Genomic DNA, 27,219 nt, shown 5'->3' with positions numbered 1-27,219 from the left:
AGCTAAAGGCTGGAAAACAATGAAACATGCAAATAAGTGCTGTAGTCCCAGCTACTCAGGAGGCTGAGGCATGACAATCACCTGAATCCAGAGGCAGAGGTTGCAGTGAACCAAGTCATTATACCACTGCACTCCAGCGTGGGCGACACAATGAGACTCTGTCTAAACAAACAAACAAACAAAAAAGACTAATTGAACTCTGTGAAAATGTAAAAATTTGTGTGCCACAAAAGATATACGGAGTAAACAGAACCAATGGAATGGGAGAAAATATCTCTGCAAATCATATATCTAACAAGGGAGTAGTATCTAGAACATATACAGAACTACAACTCAACAGAAAAACAACATGATTAAAAAATGGGCAAAAGACTTGAATAGACATTTCTCCAAGGACAAACATATGGCCAATAAGCATATGAAAAGATGCTCAACATCACTAATTATTAGGCAAATACAAACCAAAACCATCATAACACATAATAGCCACTATCAAAAAACAAAAACAAAATATCAAGTGTTGGCAAGGATGTAGAGAAATAGGAACATTTGTGCACTGTTGGTGGGAATGTCAAATGGTGCAGCCACTACAGAAAACTATGGTGGCTCCTCAAAAAACTAAAAATAGAATTACCATATGATCCAGCAATTTCACTTCTAGCTATATATCCCTGAAAACTGAAAGCAAGGTCTTGAAGAGATATTTGTACACCCATGTTCACTGCAACATTATTCACAATAGCTAAATGGTGGAAGCAACACAGGTGTCCACCATAAACAACATGTGTTACATACATACAATGCAATATTATGCAGACTTAAAATGGGAGGAAATTCTGCAAAATACTGTAACATGGATGAACTCTGAAAATAACACACTTGTGAAATAAGCCAGTCACAAAAAGACAAACACTATATGATTCTGCTTATGAGACACTTAGAGTAGTCAAATTCAAAGAGACAGAAAAATGGTGATTTCCAGGACCTCAGGAGCAGAAGAAATGGAGGAATTGTTGTTTAATGGGTATAGAGTTTCAGTTTTACAAGACAAGAAATTATGAAGATGGATGGTGGTGATGAGTGCACATTATAAATGTATACAGTAACACTGAACTGTACACTTAAAAATGGTTAAAATGGCAAATTTCATGTTACTTATAGTTTACCATAATAAAAAACTGGAAAAAAATTACCAATGGGGATGAGGTAGACATCAATAAATAACAAATATCTCTGGATTTGCTCCAGAATAACATGAGGGGCAGGAAAAAAATGGGTGAGAGTATAAATAAGAGTATACATGTAATTATGTATTTTCCTGCGTAGTATTTCTTACGTTATTTCACTGAATTATTTTAATATTTACTAAATTATTTTACCACTCTGTTGAGGAGTATAACATAAGGCTTTAATAGCAAAGACTCTCAAGCTAGACTACTCCATTCAAATCCTAGCTCTTCCATTGCTAAACTCATATTTTAGTTTTGTTATCTGTAAAATGTGGATTGAGTTAATATTTAAAAAGTACTTATAACAGCGTCTGGCAGGTAGTAAGCACTATGTAAATGTTAAATAAGTCTGCATTTATCATGGTTTTGATTTTTAATCCATCAGACAAAAAATATCTAATAAGCATAGAAAGAGTAAACATATAAATGTCTGTTAAATATATATATATATATAAGGTAACCACGGTTTTTGTTTTTACCAGTTTAAAAAATAGAGGAGCCTGTCAACTATACAGGGTGTTGCAGGAGATGTCAATATTTAGCACTTCATTATCTTATCATACTTTAAAGTCATTCAATTAATAGGTAGCTCAGTTTACAATCATAAATATCAAGAGAAAGTGACTTCCCAGTAATGAGATGTAGGAAATGCTACCCCCAAAATATGGCACCTTGGCATTTGAGAAAACAGCAGAAGCAGGAAGGTCTCTCTTTCTCCTTCTTTTCTCCCCTGAAGTAGGCCATAAAATCTAGGAAAGTCATTCTTTGACTTTTTCTCTCCCTTCTCTCCTAAAACTCTTATGGGATAGGTGTCCCTATAGATGTGTCACATAGAGATGCCAAGAAGAATCTGAACAAACAGGCTTTGCTAACTCCACCCTAGTTTATTACCATTAGATCATACCCTTTTGTCCTCTAATCATTCTCCTGCATAACTGTCCATAGTAATACAGCTTTCTGTTGTTTTGCCAAGTCTTCATATCTGAAGTCTCTCATGTCATGCAAAATTTTTATTAAATAAATTTGTATGCACTTCTCTTGTTAATCTGTCTTGGTTAGAGAGATCTCCACCATGAATCTAGGGATGGGTGAGGAAATATACCAGAACTACATCCCATATACCAGGGACTATGTCAACCCCTCAAGGCAGAGGCAGGATTTGAGCTAAGCTTTCTTGGATGAGTTAGGTTTCAAGGGTAGAGATAAACTGAGGATGAGACTGGCAAAGAAGGTATGAGTAAAGATGAAAGTGAGGGTTTTTTCATATAACAATGATAATCAGGCTGCAGCAAAATGCTTACTAAAGAATAGCAGGAGATAAAACTGTTGATTAGAACATAAATTTGGAACCTCCTAGATATAATACCTAAGAATTAAAATTTATTCTTAAGGAGTAGTTAATGTTTTTGAACAAGTAATATAATTAAGGTAACTTCCTAAAGAGTTGAATCAAATGGTCTTATCCAAATGAAATGAACACAGACACATCATCCAAGATGAGTGTAAAAGATGGGCAAACAACAATAGCAATGGGAATAGAAAGAAAAAGATAAATACATGTTATATCGCCGAAGTAACAGCAAAAAGACTTAATAACTGACCAAATCTTTATAACAGAAGGTAAGCACTACAAATATTTGGAGAGATTTTGAGCTCCATGACGAGAGAATGGTCATCCATTAGCAAGAATAGGTTTTGAAAGCAAAGGTGACGAATCACCATTAGACATGGTGATGTCAGATACACAAGTGAAATGTCCAAACTGTTTTTACTAGAAGACTTGTTTCATAAATGTCAGTAAAAATGTTCTGATTAGAAACAGAAATGTGTCCGTTTGCTGGAAGCGAAGTATATAGAAAGAAGGTGGCATAAATATGAATAAAGGGTAATTTAAGGGGGAAAATATTGCTCAAATAAAAATATAATTCCTTAAGTTGGGGATAAGACTCTTTTTAAGAACTAAAAAAGTCAGTCTGCCATTGCTGTAACCTGACCAAAAATAAAATTGTATTAGCTATTAAAGCATTGTATGTCAATATTGATTGATTACTCAACAAATATTGAGGACCTCTGTGCCAAGAACTGCTCTAGACAGTGAGTATATAATGGTTAACAAGGTAGGCAAGATCATACTGTTGTGTGTAACTTTTATTCTAATAGTTTGTTGAATCATGATTAATCTAAAGACCACAGGATCACTTTAACCTAAACTTTGCTATTCAGGGTGGAAAATATTTGCATTATCAAATATTAGTATTTATATTCAGCTACTTAGACACACTAATATAAATCTAAGATTTAATACATTCAATACACCCTTAGCCATTCAATATTTTTGGTAAGACTTTTGCCATCAGTAGCATAATTATTCATTAATGGTATTAAATCTTGTTCAATTAACAATAAGCAGAGGCCAGAATCTCTAATAAAAACAGCAGCTCATAAGTCTACATGGAGCAATCTTTAGGTCAATAGAATATTTAATGTATAAACACGCTTTGTAATATCTTGCAGAAAGATATTAGAATTAAAAAATGAGTCAGGCGAGCTCACGCCTGTAATCCTAGCACTTTGGGAGGCTGAGGCGGGTAGATCACCTGAGGTCAGGAGTTCGAGACCAGCCTGGCCAACATGGTGAAACTCCATCTCTACTAAAAATACAAAAATTAGCTGGGCATAGTGGCAGGCGCCGGTAATCCCAGGCTGAGGCATGAGCATCGTTTGAACCCGGGAGGCGAAGGTTGCAGTGAGCCAAGATCACACCACTGCACTCCAGCCTAGAGGATACAGCAAGACTTGTCTCAAAAAAAAAAAAAGAATTTGAGAGACATTAAGATTTCATGCTGACGATTCTCACATCTCAAGTTACAGGTCTCATATCTAACTGCCACCTGACATTTCTAATCACAAGTCCTGAGCTACTTAAAGCTTAATACATCTAAAATGTAGCTCTTGTTCTCTCCAAATGTTCTTCTTCACAGTACCTATCTGTGAATAATACAGCACTACTGCCCAGCTAGAAACATGAGTCATCCTTAACTCCTTCCTTATTCTCCCACTCCCACCTCCATTACAATTAACCACCAAAGCTGGTCTCTTTTGTCGTCTAAGTCTCCCTCAAATCCAACCACATCTTTCTATCCCCACTTCTACCACTCTCAAGTCAGGCTAGCATGCTCTCCATACTAACTAGTCATCCTGATTCCAATCTAGCTTTCCCTGTGATCTGTTCTCCCCATTTTAATTAGGTTCGTTTGCTAAAACAGATAGAATAAAATCATTTCCTCGCATTTAAACTCCTTCAATGGTTTATAAAAGCCTCAATAAAATGGCCCAGCCTTACTCTCTCATCTTATCTCGACACTAGCCACTCCCCACATCCACACCCCACGGTGAGCTCTACATTCAAAACTTACATTTCTTTCAGTTCCAGCAATCTTCCCTTTCTGTTACCTCTCATCCTTTGTACATGCTATTTCTTCTGCTAACAGGCCTTCCCCATATTTTTTATCTACATTAATCACCAAACAGTTCCTCCAAGTTTCAGTTTAAGTGTCACTTCTGGGAGGCCTTGCCATATTTCCATCCAGTCATTAAATATATATTTATTAAATGTCTACTATGAGTAAAGTATTAGCTATATTAAAGTAGTGAATATATATCTTAATAAATAAAACAGACACGGCCCTTGCCTTCCAGGAACAGAGACTATCACAATACTAATGATACTTGATTATAATTACTTATTTAGTCATCTTTTCTCCTCAGACTAGTAAAGTGTGATCTAAAACCAACTTAATTACAATCACCAATTCATAAAACATCAGATATATCAGTAAAATATTAAACAAAAATTTACTGAGCCCACAGGCTTCAGCCTAGTTAGAAGACCGTAAAAGTTTCAAATATCTACTTTTTTTTTTTTTTTTGAGACAGAGTCTCATTCTGTCTCCCAGGCTGGAGTGCAATGGCACGATCTCGGCTCACTGCAACCTCTGTCTCCCAGGTTCAAGTGACTGATTCTCCTGCCTCAGCCTCCCAAGCAGCTGGGATTACAGGCGCCTGCCATCACACCCAGTTAATTTTTATATTTTTAGTAGAGACGAGATTTCACCATGTTGGCCAGGCTGGTCTTGAACTCCTGACCTCAGGCGATTCACCTGCCTCAGCCTCCCAAAGTGCTGGGATTACAGGTGTGAGCCACCCCGCCTGGTCTCAAATATCTACTTTAATGGTCATCTCAAAAGAATAGTAAATCAGACATCAGAAGACTTAGGTTCCAATTCTGCCTCTGCAATTACCTACCTAACCTCAAGCCAGTCATTTATTATTTCTGAATCTCTTACACTTAAGTGTAATATTATAATAATCAAAATAATGAGGATGAAAGTTTTCACAGTATCATTTATTTCTTGGTAGATTCAAAAAATTAAACTTGTTTCCACAGTTTGAAAAAAATAGCACAAGGAAACAGTTCAAATAATAAATTCCTAAGCTGTGGTAAACTGTACACTTCAGTACATTTAAGAAACTCAGTAACTCTGGCAATATGGACATTCAGTTAAATGAAACTGTTTTTACGAAATAATGTCTAGAAACTAAAATAAGAGCTTTAGTTCATGCCCCATCTGCCCATATTTTCCCAAGGTGAAAATTCTATTCTTTTTCTCAACTCTAAATGATATCTTGCTCTATGAAGCCTTTCCTGACTTCTTCCTTAAAAACGTCCTCCTCAGGCCTACTACTACACTGTACTACTCAGACTTGGCAGTATTGTGTTCATCATTTGTACTATAATTAGTCGAATGATACTGGGAATTCTAATGACTAATTATGCATCCCTAACATATAGCACAGTGCCTAGAATATTAGATTTCAGTAAAGGCTTACTGATTGCCTTGTTTTATTTAGCACTTTTATTTACAGTTTAGACCAATCATAGAAGGCTAAAGTATAGCCATGGCAAAATTCTTTGGTCTGAAGGAGCAGTTTTATGGTTTCCTGTTCACACATTGGAATGATATTGGCCACTTAGTCTTTGCTAGGTTTAAAAACATTTCAGATTTGGAAAGAAACTTTTATACTAAACCCAAGCATGGCTGAAACTTTCTTTGGAAAAACTACTGACAGCTCAACTTCAAAAAAGAACAATGTAGCCTCCCTTTAAACAAATTTAACAGCACAGTGAAACCAAGGGTGAGTTTTAAGAGATGTAGATCAAGAGAGACAGATATACAGTTGACCCTTCACATCTGAAGGGGATTGGTTCCAGGACAACCCCCCAGATACCAAAATCCACAGATGCTCAAATCCCTTATATAATATGGCATAGTACTATAAACATATCTAGGAATAAAGGCATCACACTAGAAAATACTATTTTAAAAATACCAAAAGATGCCAATTTGTAAAAATGACTCAGAGAAATCTATCATAGTAACACTAAGGATTTTCTCAGCTCTTTTTTTTACAGTTGTAAATTTAAGTATTTAAGTTTTCTAGAATTAAATAATTCAAAAAAAAGGAGTTCACTCATATTAAAGCTGGAATTAAGACTAATAACTGTAGCTTATCATACATAATAAGAATAGTAAAAAATAACCACAAAGAAGCAAAGTATTCTAATGCTTGAGTTGTAAAAGACAATAGATTTTAAGCAGACTGCTATTAATCTAGACTTAATGAACCTAATATTTAGTAATGGCTTTTATTTTCTTTTTATTTACAGGCTATGCTGATGTTAGTTTGTAGCAAACTATAAAGAAATTTGCCATAAGGAAATATTTATCTTAAAAAAAATAGTATGAAGGGAAAAAAAAGGCAAATAATCTGATTATTCAATATTAACTTTGACTGTAACACCTAAAACACAAAGGTATGTTAATTGATGGAACTGATGGACTTAACAGCAAAAAATAAAAATCTTCACATATATTCTCCAATAGAACTTAAGTTGTAATGAAGGTGATATTTCAAACCTTTGAGCACTCTCACAATTTAAAAAATGCACAGTAAAATAAATACTACTTTCTGCCAATTAAACTAGCAGGATAAAACAAATATTTAGCAGAATGTGGGAAAAGATATTCTCATAAACTAGCAATAAGAATATTAAGTGGTACAACCTCATTGCAGTTTTATTATATCAGAAGTTAAAGGGCACATATCCTTGACCCAGCAATCTACTGCTACAAATTATCCTGACACTCTCACACACTCCCATTGATATAATCAAAAATATTTATTGCAGCAATACTTATATACAGGCAAAATATCCTGAGATTTACCTAAATATTAATAAGGTAACAGTTATAATAAATGTGGTACATATATAGAAAAATGTCCAAAATATATTGATAAGCAGAAAGAGAAAGATGCAGAATACATACCAGCTATTTTTGGTAACTTATGGGGAGTACAGTGCTGGGTGGGAGGTAAGAGTTTTACTTTTTACTTTAAACACTGCTGTACTATTTGCTCATAAAGTCACATGTGACTTTTATAAAAAATTTACATTTTGAAAATACTAAATGTGGCTGGGTGCAGTGGCTAACGCCTATCATCCCAGCACTTTGGGAGGCTGAGGCCAGTGGATCGCCTGAGGTCAGGAGTTAGAGACCAGCGTGGTCAACACAGTGAAACCCCATCTCTACTAAAAATACTGAAATTAGCCAGGTGTGGTGGCATGCACCTGTAGTCCCAGCTACTCAGGAGGCTGAGGCAGGAGAATCGCATGAACTCAGGAGACAAGGCTGCAGGGAGCCGAAATTGCACCATTGTACTCCAGCCTGGGCAACAAGAGCAAAACTTTGTCTTAAAAAAAAAAAAAAAAAAAAAAGTGAAATACTAAATACTAACTGTTACTTGGCAATACAGCTGGAAAGGGTCAATGTATGTTGTATAATCTCATCTAGAATGAAGAACAAAGAACTGTATTAATTTAAAAGTTTTCTTTTTCATGCTACAACAAGGGGCAGCACATCTACAGTGCTACTAAAGAAAATGAAGTACAGAGAAGTTAGAAACTAGATAAATTAATTTAAGACAAATATCCATAAAGAATTTCAAATTCTTGGATTCGGGGATTCTGCAGTCTTAGCAGCAGCTGCCTATGTTAAATACTGAAGCACAAAATGAAGAGGAAGACTCTGCAACTGAGGTACAGCTAGCAGCCTCTGAGAAGAAAAATTAGTCTAAAATATTTGTGGAGACATGTAAGTTAGGCAATCTCAAGGTTAAATTTCTCTGGCTGCTCAACCCTAACCAACAATAGGACTAAACACAGTTCACATCCAGGATTAAAAAGAAAAAAAAAAAAAAAAGAACCAAGGTCTATATACGGTAAGAATCTATGTCTAAGAAAATCCTTGTGGGAAGACAGAAGGAACAGCATGAGAAAAGGTCAATGTCCAACTATGTGTTCAAGCATTATGGCAGAAGCTACAGAAAGGAAAAGCAACAAATTGATCCCAGTGGGGAAGAACCTTTTCTTGCTTTGGACTTGCTAGAGGGCAATCAAGCTTCAGGCATAAAAATCTACAGATGATTACTATAGTCAACCAACTAGCCAAATTTCAAACACAGGAAAAAAAACAAAGAAAAAAACAAAAAAAAAAACCCACTAGTCAAAATGCTTTAAAATTTAAGAAGTGTGTTATTTCTTAAGAAAGTATATTGTTTAGGCTGGGTGCAGTGGCTCACACCTGTAATCCCAGAACATTGGGAGGCCAAGGAGGGTGGATCACCGGAGGTCAGGAGTTTGAGACTAGCCTGACGAACATGGTGAAACCCCATCTCTACTTAAAAACACAAATTTAGCTGGGTGTGGTATCACATGCCTGTAATCCCAGCTACTTGGGAAGCTGAGGCAGAAGAATTGCTTGAACCCAGGAGGCAGAGGTTGCAGTGAGCTGAGATTGCACCACTCCATTCCCACCTGGGCAACAACAGCGAAACTCCGTCTCAAAAACAAAACAAAAAAAGCATATTGTTCATATATGTTATATTACATATCTACAATAAAAAAAATTTAAATACCTTTCAACAAATAGCAGGCTTCCTCAGTTGTGGGAATCGAAAATGTTACCACAGTTCCAGGCTATGATTCTACAATTTCTTCCTCCATCCTAACAGTTTTTTACCTTCAGAGAAAAGAGGAAAAGTTTTCTTCACTTCTTACATGTGTGACTAGTGTTCCCAATCTTCTACTTGTATTAGTCTAACCTTTCAAAATCTTTAAAGAAATAACTAGTACAAACCCACAAAAAAAACACTCTTCATAGCAAACACTTCAAATTTCTGCAACATGGATTAATACCTCCACTTGGAAATACTAATCAAAATCAACAATGACAGTCTTACTTTAGGACTGAACTAAGAATATTTTACTAGCCATTGAAAGAAGACTTGGGAAATAATTTATTTCTCTTTCTAAAATGTCTATAATGCTGTCTCTGGATTGTCCTCAGTGGCTCCTTCCTATGGCCCAACAGCAACTGAAGTGCCAATGCCCCCATCCCATTCCGGCTAGCATTCTGAATCTCTATTTGCCTGGGAGAAAAGAACACTTTTCATTGATCTATGTTTAACAAAACATTTACCGAATGCACACAGTATTCCCAGCACTGTGCTACTAAGATAAATGAGACATGGATGGTATCTACCTTCAAACTCATAGTCTAATAAAGAAGACAAACTATGCCCAGGCCTGGCTTAAAGGATCAGACAGATGCTTCAGATAGGCTATTTCAGAAGATCAGCTGACAACTAGCAGAGAGGACTCTGGCAATTGGGGAGGCACGGGGTTGAGGGAAAGTGACAACAAGCACCTAGGACTAGAACTAGGAATATGAAACATCATACTTAGTTTATTCATATAATCCTCAGCATTCTGGCATAGCTACAGTGAGATAACTGCATGCCGTGTTATAGGGTTTACTACATTTTATTTCGAAAGTGATGGGGGACAATTAAAGAGATAGGTAGAAGAAGGAAAAGAGTATAGAAAAGTTAGCAAGTAGGAACAGAAATATGGAGAATCCAATAAACCAAATCACAGAGAAAACATAAATATTTTGTAGTGTGTTCATACAATGGAATATTACTAAAAATAAAACAGCAATAAAAAATAATGAACTGCTGATATAGTCACAACATAGATGAAGCTCAAGAACATTATGTTGAATGAAAAAGCCAGATACAAGAGTACATACTATATATAAAATCCAAGAACAGGCAAAACTAAATTATGCTGACAGAATTCAGAAAGATCATTACTTCAGGGGAAAAAAGCTATTGGATTGGAAGCGGGGAAAGCACAAGGAACTTTCTAAAGTAATGAAATGTTCTATATCTTGATCTAGATGGCGGTTACATGTATGAATGTGTATGCGAAAAGTCATTCAGCTCTATACCTCAAATTTTATGTTACTATATATATGTAAACTATACCATAATAAAAAAGAAAAAAATACATATATAAGCATGGTGGAAAATAAGGTCAGAATAAGTTAAACCAGTGTCATCCCACAAGCAATATCAAACACAGAAAATCAGAACAAAAGTTCTAACAGACACTGTATATTCAACTAGAAAACAAATCCCTAATAAGACCTTCAAGTACAAAAGTCTGGCTTCTTCTCCACTGTAAGAGGATATATAGGCAAGTGTTATTTCTAATAAATGCTACAAAAGTAAATTATTCTTCCTAAAGAAAAATAGTCCACTATAAAGCAAAAAATAAAATTTTTCTACACAATAGGAGGTACTATAATGATCAATAAGGTATGACAAGCACTTAATAGAATTTAGAGCACAATAAGTACTCTTCAAACTACCACTACTATTATTATTATATAATAGCAATAAAAGGAAAATTTTGCTTCAAAACATGCCCAAATCACTGACTGAGATTTCCTTCAGTGCATATTACTGAACTACAGCACTTTTCATCCTAGACTTCTTTTTTTTTTTCTTTAACAAACACTGAGATCAGCAAATTTTTGACAGCTGAAACATCTGGTTAGAGGGAAAACCAAGTTAACTCCAATTTTTTCAGTGTTCGTTTTCCCCTGTTTCCGTTTTGAAGCCATATTCACTTACCAATAAACAGTAAATGTATCTTTTTAAAACATGTCAACAGCTTATATTATTTAAAAGCATTCTTTCACATACCAGACCAAAAGTACATGATGCCAATTCAACTTTTTGAAAGTGAACAGCCTTAGAAAGCTAATCAGAATGCTGTATTAGAGAGGTCATTCAGTAGAGACACCCATTAGGAAAACATTAAAACAATAATTTACAATTTTGAATACTATATTAACAGAAAGAAATCACAATTTGGCAAATGTCCCATTTGGGAAAGTGTTTCCTTAACAGTAATAATGAAGCAAAATTCACAAAAGCAATGACTATTCATATACTTTGTCAACAAAGGAGAAAACAATGAAGTGACACAATAAATGTCTTACCGAAGTGGTGAGAGTTCAATTTGAAGAGTGGCTGAACCAAACACTAACTTGATTTTCTAACATGTTAGAATATTCACTGGAAACCTGAATGCTTTAGTTAACCTCAACACAAAAGAAGGAAACTAAAAATTTAGTTCCACAATTTGATAGCTGTAATTTTACTCCCATCAAATCAAGTGGACCAAGTGTGTCAAAAAGACAGTTATTTGCATTTCAAAATTTTATTTAAAAACTCTTTGGTTCTGAACTCAACACCACATTTTTAAGACCTTTTTTTTGGTATTATTCCTATCTCGATATGTACATTTAACAAAGCAGTCTTCTACTTACCTAGATTTTGTCTTATTAACATCTTGCTGCAAGAACAATCTCATCCAAAATTAAATCAAACCTGAAAGAATACATACAAAGACCAAGGTTTAATTTTTTGTGTCAAGCATGAATAACTACAGCTACAATACACCACGATTTTAAATGAAAAACCATAAATCAAATTATATTTCTTGATATAACATAAAAAAAAGCATTCAACTAGAATACGATCATTTTAATCTTTAGGAAACTATTGCTAAGTGCCCCCCCAATCCCACTGTTTTTTTTGAGAAATAATAATCTATTCAAACGAGAAATCGAAACTTTCTAATTCTTTTTTTTTTTTAATCTACAATAAATTGTTTTCATTAATTTTAATAGTATGGCAATGGCAATAATGAAAATAATTAACAAAACACACATCTTTCTAGATCAGTATTTATTTAATATTATGTACATATCAAGACGTACACCAAACAGCTGAAGACAAAAATGTTATAGTATTGGAACACTATAGTAATTCTCATAATAGCCAACACTGATTAAGTACTTACTAAATGCCAAGCACCCTTATTCTAGAGAATAGAATGTGTCAATACTTTCCATCTTCAACTTAATCCTTAATTTAGTATAAAGTGACTTCTATTCCAACAATCCACTGAACATGCATTTGCCAAAAACACACCTATCATTACTAATTTTACCATATTTCAGAAGTTCTAAAAACTCAGTGTGTCCCAAACTCTATACATCCCCTCCTCCCCATACCTGAAACTAGCTTGTGACTCTTCTAAATTCTCTATTATTTAAAAAACAGCACCACCATACCTACCTCTGTTATCAAGCTAGATTACTTTAATTGTTTTATTTCCATACTCACTATCATCTCTGATTTGTCCTTCCCAAAACCACAGACCTAGAATTTTCTGCATAGTATACAGAAAAGATGAGATACTTTCTCTGCCACCCAATGCCATCATCTCCCACCAACCCAGAACTGAACATGGGGGCCTGTTAAAAACTAAACTATAAAATCAAAGTAAGAACATTAAAAGTCTACTATAAACGACTGAGTGGGATAAGCTGAACAATCGCCCCACAAAAGATATCCACACCCTGATCCCTGAAACCTGAGAATGTTACCTCACATGGCAAAAAAAAAAAAAAAAAAAAAAAAGTCTTTTCAGATATGATTACATTAAGGATCTCGAGAGGGGAGATTATTCTGAATTATCTGGGTGGGCCATAATGCAATCACATGTATCCTTATAAGAACGAGACACACTCTGAAGGCAATGAGAAGACACAGCAGAGAGGCCAGGCACAGTGGCTCACACCTGTAATCCCAGCACTTTGGGAGGCCAAGGTGGGCAGATGACCTGAGGTCAGGAGTTCGAGACCAGCCTGGCCAACATGGTGAAACCCCATCTCTACTAAAAATACAAAAATCAGTTGGGCATGGTGGCATACACCTGTAGTCCCAGCTACTCAGAAGGTTGAGGCAGGAGAATCTTGCTTGAATGAAGGAGGCAGAGGTTGCAATGAGCCCAGATCATGTCACTGCAATTCAGCCTGGGCAACACAGCAAGACTCTGTCTCCAAAAAAGAAGACGATGACATGGCAGAGAGAACTGAAAATGCTGCCTTTGAAGACTGGAGGGACATGGGCCACAGTCAGGAATGCCAGCACCCACTAGTATCAGGGAGAAGCAAGTAATGGATTCTCTTCTACAGCCTCCCTCTAGAAGGAACAAAGCTCTGCCATCACCTTGATTTTGGCCCAATAATACTGATTTAGAACTTCTGGCCTCCAGAACTGTGAGAGAATTAATTTCTATTGTTTTAAACCAACCAGTTTGTGCTAATTTGTTAGAGCAACCACAGGAAATTAATACATTGAAGATAGCGATAAACTGGAAGCACCTCTATATAAAAGATATTATGAACTGAACTGTGTCTCCCCCCAAATTTCTTATATTGAACCCTCATCCCAAATATGACATTAGAGCAAGGGCCTTTCAGGAATAAAGTTAAATAAGGTAACTTATGAGGATTTTACCCAATATGACTGGTGTCATTCTTTTTTTTTTTTTTTAAGATGAAGGCTCACTGCAAACTCTGCCTCCTGGGTTCAAGCGATTCTCACGCCTCAGCCTCCCAAGTAGCTGGGACTACAGGCACACGCCACTATGCCCAGCTAATTTTTGTAATTTTTTTTTTTTTTTTTTTTTTTTAGTAGAGACAGGGTTTCACCATATTGGCCAGGCTGGTCTCGAACTCCTGACCTCAAGTGATTCACCCGCTTTGGCCTCCCAAAGTTCTGGGATTACAAGCGTGTGTCACTGCACCTGGCCCAACTGGTATCATTCTAAGAGACACAGGTATGTACACACAGAGGGCAGGCCATCTGCAAGACAGAGATGCCTCAGGAGAAACAAAACCTGCCAACACCCTAATCTTGAATTTTCAGTCTCTAAAACTGTGAGAAAATAAATTTCTGTTGTGTAAGCCACCCAGTCTGTAGTATTTTATGACAGTCCTAGCAGACCAATGCATATTTTAAAAACTATATATGGTTGCACAAACAATATAAACATACTTAAATGCCACTGAACTGTACACTTGAAAATGGTAAATGTTGTTATGCATATTTTACCACAGTAAAAAATAAAGGCATATACAAACATCACACACAAACAAACTTCCACTTAAGTTGTTTAATTTTACCTTGCTTTGCTCGTACTCTCCAAAATCTGAAAAAAAAAAACCTTTTAACTGCATTTGTTCCCCACAAACCTAAACCAGCATATTTGAGACACTTTGTTTTTATTTTATTAATTTTTAATTGACAAATAATAGTTGTATATATTATCTATTTATGGAGTAAAATGTGATGTTTTGACATATGCTTACATAGTAGAATGATTAATTCACGCTAATTAACAAATCCATCACTTCACATACTTATTTTTTTGTGGTAAAACACTTAAAATCTACTCTTTCATCAATTTTAAAATATACATGCATTATTACTATATTTCATAATTCTGTGCAACAGATCACTAAAGCTTATTCCTCCTGACTAAAACTTTGTACCATTTGATAAACATCTCCTCTTGCCCCATGCACTCCCAATCCAGCCTCAGGTAAACACCATTTCACTCTCTACTTCTAAGAGTTCAACTTTTTTAGATTCTACACGCAATTTAGATTATGTGGTGTTTGTCTTTCTGTGCCTGGTTTATTTCACTTAGCATAATGTCCTCCAGGTTCATCCATGTTCTTGCAAATAACAGAATTTTTTCTATCTTAAGACTGAAAAGTATTTCATTGTGCATATATACCACATTTATCCTTTCATGCAATGATGGACACCAAGGATGCTTCCATATTTTAGCTATTGTGAATAATGCTGTAGTGAACATGGACATGCAGATACCGCTTCAGCATACTGAGTTCAATTCCTTTAGATATATAACCAGAAGCGGGACTGCTATATCATATGGTAATTCTATTTTTAGTTTTCTAGAAACTGCCATATTGTTTTCCATAATGGCTGTTTATTGTGCATTCCTAGCAAGGTACACAAGGGCTCCCTTTCTCCACATCCTTGCCAACATGTGTTATCTTTTTGATAATAGCGAAGACACATATTTTTTTAAAAAAAGATTTTACAAAGAAGTATGATAGAACGTATTTTAAAATCTATACCTAAGAAATACAATTGGAATATTACTTATATAAGTGGGGGGGGGGGGAGTACAAAAAAAGAGGATAAAACTTAAAAGCAGTTGGCACAGATGGTTTTGCTTCAAGCAGTATTCTAAGAGAACACCTGAATACTAAAATGTCAAGTATAACACATCCTCCCAAAAACCCATAACCGCAGTCTGATCATGAGAAAAATATCAGACAAATTCCAATAGAAGATCATACAGTATATCTGACCAATATTCTTCAAAACTGCTAAGAAAAAAAAAAAACCTCATAAGGTCATCAAAAACAAAGTCTTCAGAAGCTTAGGAAGAAACGACAACTAAATGTAATATATCTTGGAACAGAAAAAGAACACTGGGTAAAAACTAAGAAAATCTGAATAAACTATGGTCTTTAGTTAATAATAATGTGTCAATATTGGTTCATTAACTGTAACAAGTGTACTGTACTAACGTAAGATGTTAATAACAGGGAAAAATGACAGTTGGAGGGGTGGTTAGAACATGGGAACACTATACTATCCTGCTCAAATATTTTGTAAACCTAAAAACTTCTAAAAAAGAATGTCTATTAATTTTCAAAAATATTGTAAATATGCTGAAGAGGCGTGAACATATTTTAGAAAACCAAACACTGACAATTCAGAAAAGTCTTTACAATTAACTCTGAAAGTTCAGATACATATTAAAATTATATAAAACGTAGGTCACAAAACAAGTCTGAATAAATTTAAGAAGACTGAAATCATACCAACTATCTTCTCTAATCACAGTGAAATGAAACTAAAAGCCAATAACAGAAGAAAAACAAGAAAATCCACACATGTGGAATTTAAAAACTCACTCTTAACCAACCAATGGGGCAAAGAAATTACAAAGAAATTTTTTAAATATCCGGAGACAAAAACAACAAACCACTAATTTACGAGATGTAGCTAAAGCAGTACTAACAGGGAGGTTTATGGCAGCAAAAGCTTACATGTTTAAAAAAAAAAAAAAAAATCACAAATCAACAACCTAACTTTGTATCTCAAGAAATTAGAAAAAAGAGGAACAAACTAAACTAAACAATAGCAGAAGGGAGAAAAATAATACATATTAGGGCTAAGATCAACTAAATACAGAAGAAGACAAGGAAAGAAAAAAACTCAGTGAAACCTAGAGTTCGTTTTTGGTTTTTATTTTTTGTTTTTTTTGTTTTTAAAAAAAAGATCAACAAAATCAATAAACTCCTTAGCTAGACTAAGAAAAAGACTTGAAAAATGAAAATCAGAAATGAAAGAGGGGACATTACAACTGATGCCAGAAGGATTATAACAGAATATTATGAACAATATACATCAACAATTGAATAACCTAGAATAAACTGGTATATTCCTAAAAATGTACACCTAGCAAAATGAGGACATGAAAAATAAAAACTCTGAATGGCCTATAACTAGTAAACAGAGATTGGATGCAGTTATCAAAAACTTCCCAACTAAGAGAAGCCCAGGACCAGATGGCTCCGCTAGAGAATTCTACCAGACATTTAAACAAGAATTAACACCAAGCTTCCTCAGACTCATAAAGAATTCAAAAGAAGGGAATACTTCAAATTCATTCCATAAGGTCAACACTACCCTGACACCAAAACCAGAGAAAGACACAACAAGCAAGAACAAAAGTATAGACATATATCCGTGATTAATACTGATGCAAAAATCTACAACAAAATAAGAGCAAAACAAATTCAGCAGCACATTAAAAGGATTACACATCATGACCAAGTGGGCTTTACACCTGGAATGCAAGGACAGTTCAACACATGAAAACAAAATAGAAATAGAAGGAAACTTTAACATAATAAAAGCCATACACAAAAAGCCCACAGCTAACATCACACTCGACAGTGAAAGACTGAAAGCATTTCCTTTAACATTGAGAACAAAGCAAGGATGCCTACTGTCACCATTTCTATTTAACACAGCAGTGGAAGTCCTAGCCAGAGCAATTAGACAAGAAAAAGGAATAAACTGCATTCAACCTGGAAAGGAAGAAATAAAATTACCCTGGTTCTCAGATGTGACCTTACATGCATAAAACTCTTAAATTTTCAAGAAAAAAAAAAAATGTTAGAAGTAATTATTTTGGCAACGTTGCAGGATACAAAAAATAAAAGCACACAAACACACAAACATCAGTTGTATTTCAATAAGCAATTTGAAAAAGAAATTAACACAATTCCATGTACAATAGTATCAAAAAGAATACAATATTTAGGAATTAACCAAGGATCCAACAGACTTGTACACTGCAAGCTATAACACACTGCTGAAAGAAACCATAAAATATACAAATAAATGGAAACACACTGTATCCATAGATTGGAAGATTTATTGTTAAAATGTCATACTACCCACAGCAATCTACAGATTCAATGCAATCCCTGTCAAAGTCCCAATGGCATTTTTTGCAGAAACGGGAAAACCTATCCTTAAGTTAATATGGAATCTCAAAGGACCCCATAGAGCCAAAACAAACTTGAAAAAGAACAACAAAGTTGGAGTCCTTACAAGTCCTAATTTCAAAACATACTAAATACATACTAAAAACTTGAAAAAGAACAACAAAGTTGGAGGCCTCACAAGTCCTGATTTCAAAACATACTAAATACAAATAGTAATCAAGACAGCAGTGGTGCCAGCATAAAAAGACATATAAACCAATGAAACAAAATAGATGGCCCAGAAATAAACCCATGCATTTCTAGTCAAACAGTGTTTGACAAGGGGGCCAAGACTATACAGTGAGGCAACGACAGTCTTTTCAACAAATGGTACTGGGAAAATCCAATATCCACCTGAAAAAGAATGAAGTTGGACCCTTTACACCACATACAAAAACTATAAAACTACTAAAAGAAAATATAGGAGAAAGCTTCGTGACATTGGATTTAGCCATGAATTCTTGAACATGACACCAAAAGCACAGGGAACAAAAAATGGAATTACATTAAAAGTTAAAAACTTCTGTACATCAAAAGAAGTAATCAACGGAGTGAAAAGACAACCTACAGAGTGGGAGAAAATATTTGCAAATCATGTATCTGATAAGAGGTTAATATCCAAAATATGTAACATAACGAACTTGACAACAAAAAATTGACTGAATTTTAAAATGGGCCAAGTTTTTGAATGGACAATCCTCCAAAGACGGCATATAAAACAAGCATATGAAAAGATGCTCAGCCCAGTGTGGTGACTCATGACTGTAATCCCAGCACTCTGAGAGGCTGAGGTGGGAGGATCGCTTGAGCTCAGGAGTTTGAGACCAGCCTGGGCAACATAGCAAGACCTTGTCTCTACTAAAAATTAAAAATAAGTAAAAAATAAACAGGTGTGGTAGCACACATTTGTAGTACCAGCCACTTGAGAGGTTGCAGTGGGAGAATCACTTGAGCCTGGAAAGTCAAAGCTGGAGTGAGCCATAATTGTGCCACTGCACTCCAGCCTGGGCAATATAGCAAGACTCTGTTTCAAAAAAAATATAGTAAGAAAGAAAAGATACTCAACATCACCAGTCATCAGAAAATGCAAATCAAAACTACAAGTTATCACCTTACACCCACTAGAGGCTGTTATTTTTAAAAACCCAGGAAATAACAAGTGTTGGTGAGAATGTGGAGAAATTGGAACCCTTGGTCCACTGTTGGGGGAAATATAAAATGGTGCAGCCATTATGAAAAACATGACAGTTCCTCAAAACATATGAAGTTAAATTACCATATGATCCAGCAATCCCACTTCTGGGCATATACACAAAGAATTCAAAGCAGAATCTCAAAAAGATATTTACATGCCCACGTTCACAACAGCATTATTCACAAGATCCAAGAGAAAGAAGAAACCCACTGTCCACCAATGTATAAACAGATCAACGGAATGTGTATACATACAATGGAATATCATGTAGCCTTAAAACAAGGAAATTGTATCACATGCTATAGCATGGATGAACCTCAATCTCCTCAAGGGCATTATAACTGAAATATGCCAATCACAAAAAGACAAATACTTTATGATTCCATCCATGAGGTACCTAACATAGTCAAAATCACAGAAAGTGGAGTGGTTATAAAAGTCTATAACTTTTATAGTGAAATTAGTGTTTAACAGATACAGAGTTTCTCTTTTCCAAAGTGAAAAATTTCTAGAGACCTGTTACACAATGTGAATACACTTAACACTACTAGACTGTACACTTAAAAACAGTTAAGATGGTAAATTTACTGTTATGTGTTTTTTACCAAAATAAAATATAAATATGAAGAGTAGAAAGTACACGTAAGAGCCAAGGTGGAGTAACAGGAATTGGGTTTGCCCTCCTCCCTGAAAACATACGAAACAATAGTTTTCAGATATTAGACATTAGGCAACCCCTAAGGGTGAACCCTGAAAGGGAAATAAGGTGAGCAAACAACTGCCTGGAGAAAGTACAGATCCCTGCCCAAGGAAAGAGTATCTATGCAGAATCTGGTGGTAATCCTTGAGTTGAAGAGACTGAGCTAAAAGCCTAAAAAAGTCAACAGCTAAAGATCACAGGGCAGAGTACTGAAGAGAAGATAACTCCACAAACAAAGAACACTCCCAAGTATCTAGCTACATAATGATTAGAGCAACTCTGTGTGGAAACTATCCAAGCAAGGAAGAGTCACCCAAAAGGATGAAAGGGAATTGCCCTAGTCTCACACAGCACAATAGTACCTGTTCTCTTAAGAGTGGAAAATCTCCTAATTCACGTAACACCAGATAAAAAGGAGTCTTGCCTCAGTGGGAAAAGAAAGTAATCCTAAGCTATATGCTGTTAAAGAGACAGACCCCCAAAAAGGAACGTGGCAGAAAAGGAAGAATTACAAAGTGGTACCAGGAGAACTTTTGGGGGTGATGAATATATTCATCATCTTGTTTGTGGCCTCCTAAGTATATATATGTGTCAAAACTTTTCTCACTGTATACTTTATATATGTGTACTTTATTACATGTCAATTATATCTCAATAAACCTGCTTTTAACACCTTCAATAATAGAACAATCCAATTACAAAATAGGCAGAAGATTTGAAGCAGCACTTCGGCAACAATATATGAATGACAAGCATATCAAAAGATGCTCAGTATCATTTGTTACTGGTGAAATGCAAATTAAAGGCACAAAGAGGTATCACTACACAGTTGTAAGAATGGCTAAAATTAGTAAGACCAACCAAACCAAGTGTTGGTGAACAAGTAGAGGAACTAAAACTTTCATATATTCATATGAGAAGATAAAAAGGTACAATCACTTTGTAAAAGTTTCACCATTTCTTAAAACATCAAACATATATCTACTACAGGATCCAGTCACGGAGTGGAAACTCCTAAGTATTTGTCCAAATAAATGAAAGTATATGTCCACACAACGATGTATTAGTCCATTCTCACACTGCTATAAAGAACTACCTGAGACTGGGTAATTTATGAAGAAAAGAGGTTTAACTGACTCTCAGTTCCACAGGCTGTATAGGAAGCATAGCTGGGAGAGGCCTCAAGAAACTTGCCATCATGGCAGAAGATGAAGGGGAAGCAAGCACATCTATCTTACCATGGTGGAGCAAGAGAATAAGAGTGAAGGGGGGAAGTGTTAAACACTTTTAAACAACCACATCTCGTGAGGACTCACTCACTACCACAAGAACAGCAAGGGGGAAATCTGTCCCCATGATCCAATCACCTATCTCCAGGTCCCTTCTCCAACACTGGGAATTACAATTCAACATGAGATTTGGTAGGGACACAGAGTCAAACCATATCAAACGATTTGTATACAAATGTCTATACCATCCTTATTTGTAATATTCAAACACTGGGTGAAAAATGTCCATCAACATGTGAATCCTTACATTATATACCTGCAACAGAATATGTAGGACTGAACTAATGATACATGCAACATGAATGAACCTCAAAAAAAATACGTTGAGTAAAAAACAAACAAACAAAAAAAAACTCCAAACAAAAAGAGTACATACTGCATGTGTTGATTTATGTAAAATTCCAGAATATGCAAATTACCTTATAAATTACCTAAAGCAGATAAGTCACTGTCTGGGCAAACAGGAGGAGTACCAACAGGCATAAGCATACTTTTTGAAAACTAAAGGGTATGTTCCTTATCTTGAATGATTTCATAGGTGTATACAGACGTCAAATCTGTTCAAATTGTTTACTTTAAATCTGATTTTTTAATATGTCAATTGTACTTCAACAAATCTGTTAAAAATTCACAGCATACAAGGAATAGAAAAAAAGTAAATCTCAAAGTTAGAATAATAAATGAACACCAAAATAAGTCATTTATGACCCCAAAAAAAGATATAAATGAATCACCTTTGAACAACTGCTAATTTACCAACATCTACTTACAATTGGTAATTCAGTGTATAAACAATGCTTCCAAAATCTCATCAGACCTGACTTATGAAACAAATACAGCAAAGAGTAATCTGGACTACTGGACAGATTGATATACAAAATTTGTACCTGCCCCAATTTCTATATGCAAACAATTCTTACTGAAATACAGTGAGTTCAGAACTAAACACTGAAAATTAATCTAATTTTACCAACTGAAACAAAAAGCCCAATTGTGAAAATAGCCCAATTCTGTTTCACCTCGTTATCCATGTATTTGGCAAGGAAGTTTTGTAGTTTCTCTCTTTAAGAGGTGGTCTGCCAGTTGCAGTGGCTCATGCCTATAATCCCAGCACTTTGGGAGGCCAAGGCAGGAGGATCACTTGAAGCCAGAAGTTCAAGACCAGCCTGAGCAACACAAGGAGACCCTGCCTCTACAAAAAATACAAAAATTAGCCAGGTGTGGTAGTGCACGTCTATGGTCCTAGCTACTCAAGAGGCCAAGGCAGGAGGATTGCGTGAGCCCAGGAGTTCGAGGTTACAGTGAGCTACGACTGTGCCACTGCATTCCAGCCTGGGCAACAGAGCAAGACCCTGTCTCTTAAAAAATAAAAAGAAAAAAGAAGTAGTGTCCTCTCCTTGACCTCTTAAATCTGGGATTGACCTTATAAGAAACACCAGTGGAATCCAGCAGATGTCACAGTTTGCCAGTTTTGAGCTTAGGCCTCAAGAGATATTGTATACTTCTGCTCTCTGTTTCGAAACCTTGCCACCACCATGATAACAAGCTAACTCTCATCTGCTTCAGGATGGGGGGGTAACCCAGATGTCACAGCATACCCTAGACCAAACTACAGCCAACTCAATATGGGCCATCCTAGATCAACCTTATGGCCAGTCAATGCTCAAATATATGAGAGAATCCAGCCAAGAGCAGCAGAGCCACCTTCCTGACCTGCTGGTAAATGCAGATTCATAAATGAGCCCAGTCAAGACCAGAAACACCGCCTAGCTGACGCACAGACTTTTTCTAACAATATATGTTTATTGATTTAAACCACACCAAGTTTCAAAGTAATTTGTTACACAATAATAGTTAACTGACAGGGCAACTCTATCTTAACAATACTGTAAGAAATTTTTCTTAGCCCTAGGAGTTACTTTATATTAACATTTGATTTAGGTCTCTTAACTTTTGAAGACAAGGGGGGAATAAAGGACCAAATCTATTTCATTCTTTTATTAGCAGTAACTCTACAAGACATTCTGTCACAAAATTTTTCAAACTCAGAGATATATAAACTGACCAAAATCATTATTGTAAGTAATGTCACCACTCAATTATAATTTTTTGTGAAATATTGTTCCTACACAACTTTACTGGATCCAGCAATACAGTGAAATTTTTCAGGACACTCCAAAATCTATAAAAACTGTTATAGAGCAATCTTCTATCTCTAACATTACCTCTATTTTTACTTAATAGTAACCTTAATTTCCCTATAGGGACACATTCTTACTCAACTATTACAGTGGCCCCAATCCTAGGCACCTGAATGGAAGGATAAACAAGTGACTCTCAGGCTGATCAGATTACCCTGTTCTCCTAGCACAGTAATTTGTTCATGGATGGGACTATATCCAGAAATGGGAGATACAGAATGCTTCTTAGTACATTTGCAAAAACTATTGGGAAAGTGTCGCTTGAATCCTCAGCAGAAACAGCTACGAGAATGATGTAAGTTAGAGCAGCCAGTGGCTATCTTTGCCACACTTCATGGAGAGAACATGTTTAGGAATGAAACTACTATGGAAGAAATCCAAGCCAAAAATAGAGACATCATCCTATAGATACCTTATGCACCCATCCATCCTTCAATCACTACAATTTAATTAAAGTAATCACAGAATGCTAGAGACCCCACAAGAACACAAAAATTATCTCTGGAGAAAGATAGTATCACCCTAGGGCTCGGTGTTTAGGCCTGAGAAAACAGCGGAAATTTAAATGGGAAAAACACGGCAGTCAGAGAACCAGAGGGGTGAAACAAAAATTCTAGGTATAAACTTTGCCCAAATCATTGGATGACTGATAAACCAGTAGGCACAGAGAAGACCTGAAGGGACTGAGGAAAAAGTAGGCAGAAACTAGAAAGAATGATGCTACACTTGAAAATAGCACTGTTATTACTGAGTTTGTTGCCTTTCAACAGAGTGCATTCCCCAACTATGCAGTGTAGGTGGCAGGAAGCTGCAGCTCTACAAGGTTGAAGTGTTAGTGAAGGTTAGAAGCTCCGCAGAACAGCTGGAAATTAGTAAAATTCCAAGAAGCAAGAAAACCACAGCGCAAAATCAGACTATAATCTCCACAAATTTTTGGGTAACAACCAACTTACTCACTGGGAGACCCCCAAGAAGCCAGGCCAAAAAAGCAGCAATGGAAAGCTAGAAGAGAGCAGAGATGGCCACAGCTGCATACATCAGGGGAGACCAAGTTTGCAGTATGGGCCGAGGTAAGTTAACTACCTACCTTAAAAAAAAAGACCAGCAATTCTAAGAACATTAACTGAATCTAAAACATATCCATAACGTGCAGGCAAAAAATAACATGATAGGCAAAGAAAGAGGAAAATGTGACCCAGACTCAGGAAAAAAGAAAAGTAAATCAACAGATACTGATTCTGCATCTACCTGAATTAATTCAAAGCAGTTATTCTAAGTATGTTACAAAAATTAAAAGAAAATATGTTCAAACAATTGACAGAAACTTAAAAAAAGAAAAAACTGAAAAATACAATAACCAGAATAAAAAATTCATCAGATGACTCAACAGAAGATTAGAGATAGCAGAAGAAAGAATTGGTGAGTCTGAAGACAGGGAAACAAAACCGTCTAATCCAAAGAACAGAAAGTAAAATGACTAAAGAAAAATAAACAGATCCTAAGAGACCAGTAGGACACTATCAGGCAGTCCAACATATGTAAATCAAGTCCCAAAAAGAAAATGAAACGAGCATAAAAAATTTTTGTTGAAGAAACAACGGCAAAAACATTTCAAATTCAGTAGAAAATACTGACTTAACAAATCCAAGAATCTCAACAAACCCAAGCAGAATATACAGAGCCACATATGCATACATATCATAGTCAAGCTGCTGAAAGCCTAAGAGAAAACACTGACAGCAGCCAAAGAAAAATGACTGGTTAACATATCAAAAACAACAATACTATTAATGGTTGATCTATCAGAAAAAATGGAGACACTGAAACAACATCTTCTATATCCAATGATACTATCCTTCAAAAATGAGGTGAAAAAAAGTTATTTTCAGAAAACAAAAATTGGGTTTGTGGCCGGCAGAGAAAACCAACAACTAGAGTTTTAAAAGGGGGAGGGGAAGGAAAGTAGTAACAACACTAAATCAAAAATATGACATCAGAGGCTCAGAGCCCTCATCAGAACCTGACCATGTTGGCACTCTGATCTCAGACTTCCAATCTCCAGAACTGTGAGAAACAAATTTCTGTTGTTTGTAAGCCACCCAGTCTATAGTACGTGTTACAGTAGCCCAAACTAAGACACAGACAAGAATACTGCACCCAAAAAATTGCAGCATACACATTCTTTCCAAAGACACACAAAACATTTATAAAACTTGGCAATAAACATAGTAAAAGGTACTCAGTCACACTGGGAATCAGGGAAACGTAAAATAAAAATCACTATGAGATAACCCTACATATTCTCTAGAATAACAGAAAATATTTGCCAACTATATACTTAACAAAAGACTCATATCTAAAATATTTTAAAACTCCCAAAATTCAACAGTAGAATATAAGCAAAAATTTCAGAACAAAGACCTTCGAAAATCATCCCCTCCATAAAACCAGCAAGATCACTGGCAAAAACTGTGAAAATCAACATTCTGTGAACTCTGGAAATTAGCCAAAGGCTTGGAGCAATCTAGGAAGAGTGATAAATGGCTGAATCTTATTTGGGAAGACCAGTACACTTTAAGGCATTTCATCTTCCCCTATTCCCATCCTCCCCCATAGCTGGGTAGTGGCTTTGAAAATTAGCAGCCTGGGGGATCAGGCCCAGTGGCTTATGCCTATAATCCCAACTACTTGAGAGGCTGAGGTGGGGAGAACTGCTTGAGCCCAAGTGCTTGAAACCAGTCTGGGCAACATGGTAGTACTCCACCTCTAAATAATGTTTAAAAATTAGTCAGGCATGTTGGCATGCATCTGTAGTCCCTGCTACTCACAAGGCCGAAGCCAGAGGATCAGTTGAGTCCACGACTTTGAGGCTGCAGTGAGCTATGACCACGCCACTGCACTCATTATTTAACATGTCTGGTGGTCTCCTGGAAAGCTCTACTCCCAAAGCTAGTTTAATTTGACCTGACTCAGCACTTACCTAGTATAAAAAGCTTCCCCTAATACCCTAGGACAACCAAAGGACATTTGTCAAAAAGAGGTAACTGTTTCATATCGCAGCTGGCTGAGGGAGAGAAGAACAACTGAGGCAAACAGTAGACTAAAATCTTTAAAAAGAAAAGCTGGGGGCTTTATAAAGCTCCATCATATTCCTGAGACTACAGAAAGCCACATGTACAGAAAGGGCTGTACACATGCCCAGTAAAGACCTAAGTGCTCACCTCTAGCTAAACTTGAGGCTCTGCACAAGCAGGAACTAAAGAGTAAGGCAGAGTTGTAAACTGCCTGGTTAAGTGTTGAAGGAGTGTCCCAACACACACATAACTTCAACAAAAAGATGTATAGCTCCCAGGCATTTAAGGAAATCTCTGTCCAATCATTAGCTGACCACTAAGCCAACTGAGCAGAGATTTCAGTGCCTACGTGTGACAAAGAATACAGATTAATTTATAGAATTAGTTTCGAAAAAAATCACTAAAATAACAACACTGGCGCAGAGAGGAGAGGAGAATCTGATTATCAGAGTTGTGACATTATTTTAAATGTGCAGTATTCAACAAAAAATTACAAGATATAAAAAAAAAGAAGAAGGAAGTGTGGTTCATACACATGGAGAG

General features: G+C 35.9%; 1 protein-coding gene across 39 annotated transcripts in view; it reads right to left on the bottom strand.

Moving 5' to 3' along the window:
• Positions 1-27,219, bottom strand: part of ZNF644 (zinc finger protein 644) — a 101,476-nt gene that overhangs the window by 55,441 nt on the left and 18,816 nt on the right. For 17 of the 39 annotated variants that reach the window (XM_005542771.5, XM_074001902.1, XM_074001869.1 and 14 more), the window contains one exon: positions 12,032-12,092. The exons of 2 other annotated variants lie outside the window; for them this stretch is intronic. In XM_005542771.5, coding sequence (XP_005542828.3) covers positions 12,032-12,075 — 44 coding nt within the window. In that variant the 5' untranslated portion in view covers positions 12,076-12,092. Of the gene's footprint in view, positions 1-81; positions 163-9,266; positions 9,371-12,031; positions 12,093-14,740; positions 14,767-27,219 lie in introns of all 39 variants that reach the window. 20 more of the 39 variants (XM_074001868.1, XM_074001906.1, XM_074001942.1 and 17 more) reach the window with 4 other exon arrangements.

Source organism: Macaca fascicularis, chromosome 1, assembly GCF_037993035.2.
Source record: "Macaca fascicularis isolate 582-1 chromosome 1, T2T-MFA8v1.1".
NCBI lineage: Eukaryota > Metazoa > Chordata > Mammalia > Primates > Cercopithecidae > Macaca > Macaca fascicularis.
This window is presented reverse-complemented; position numbering and strand designations above follow the sequence as displayed.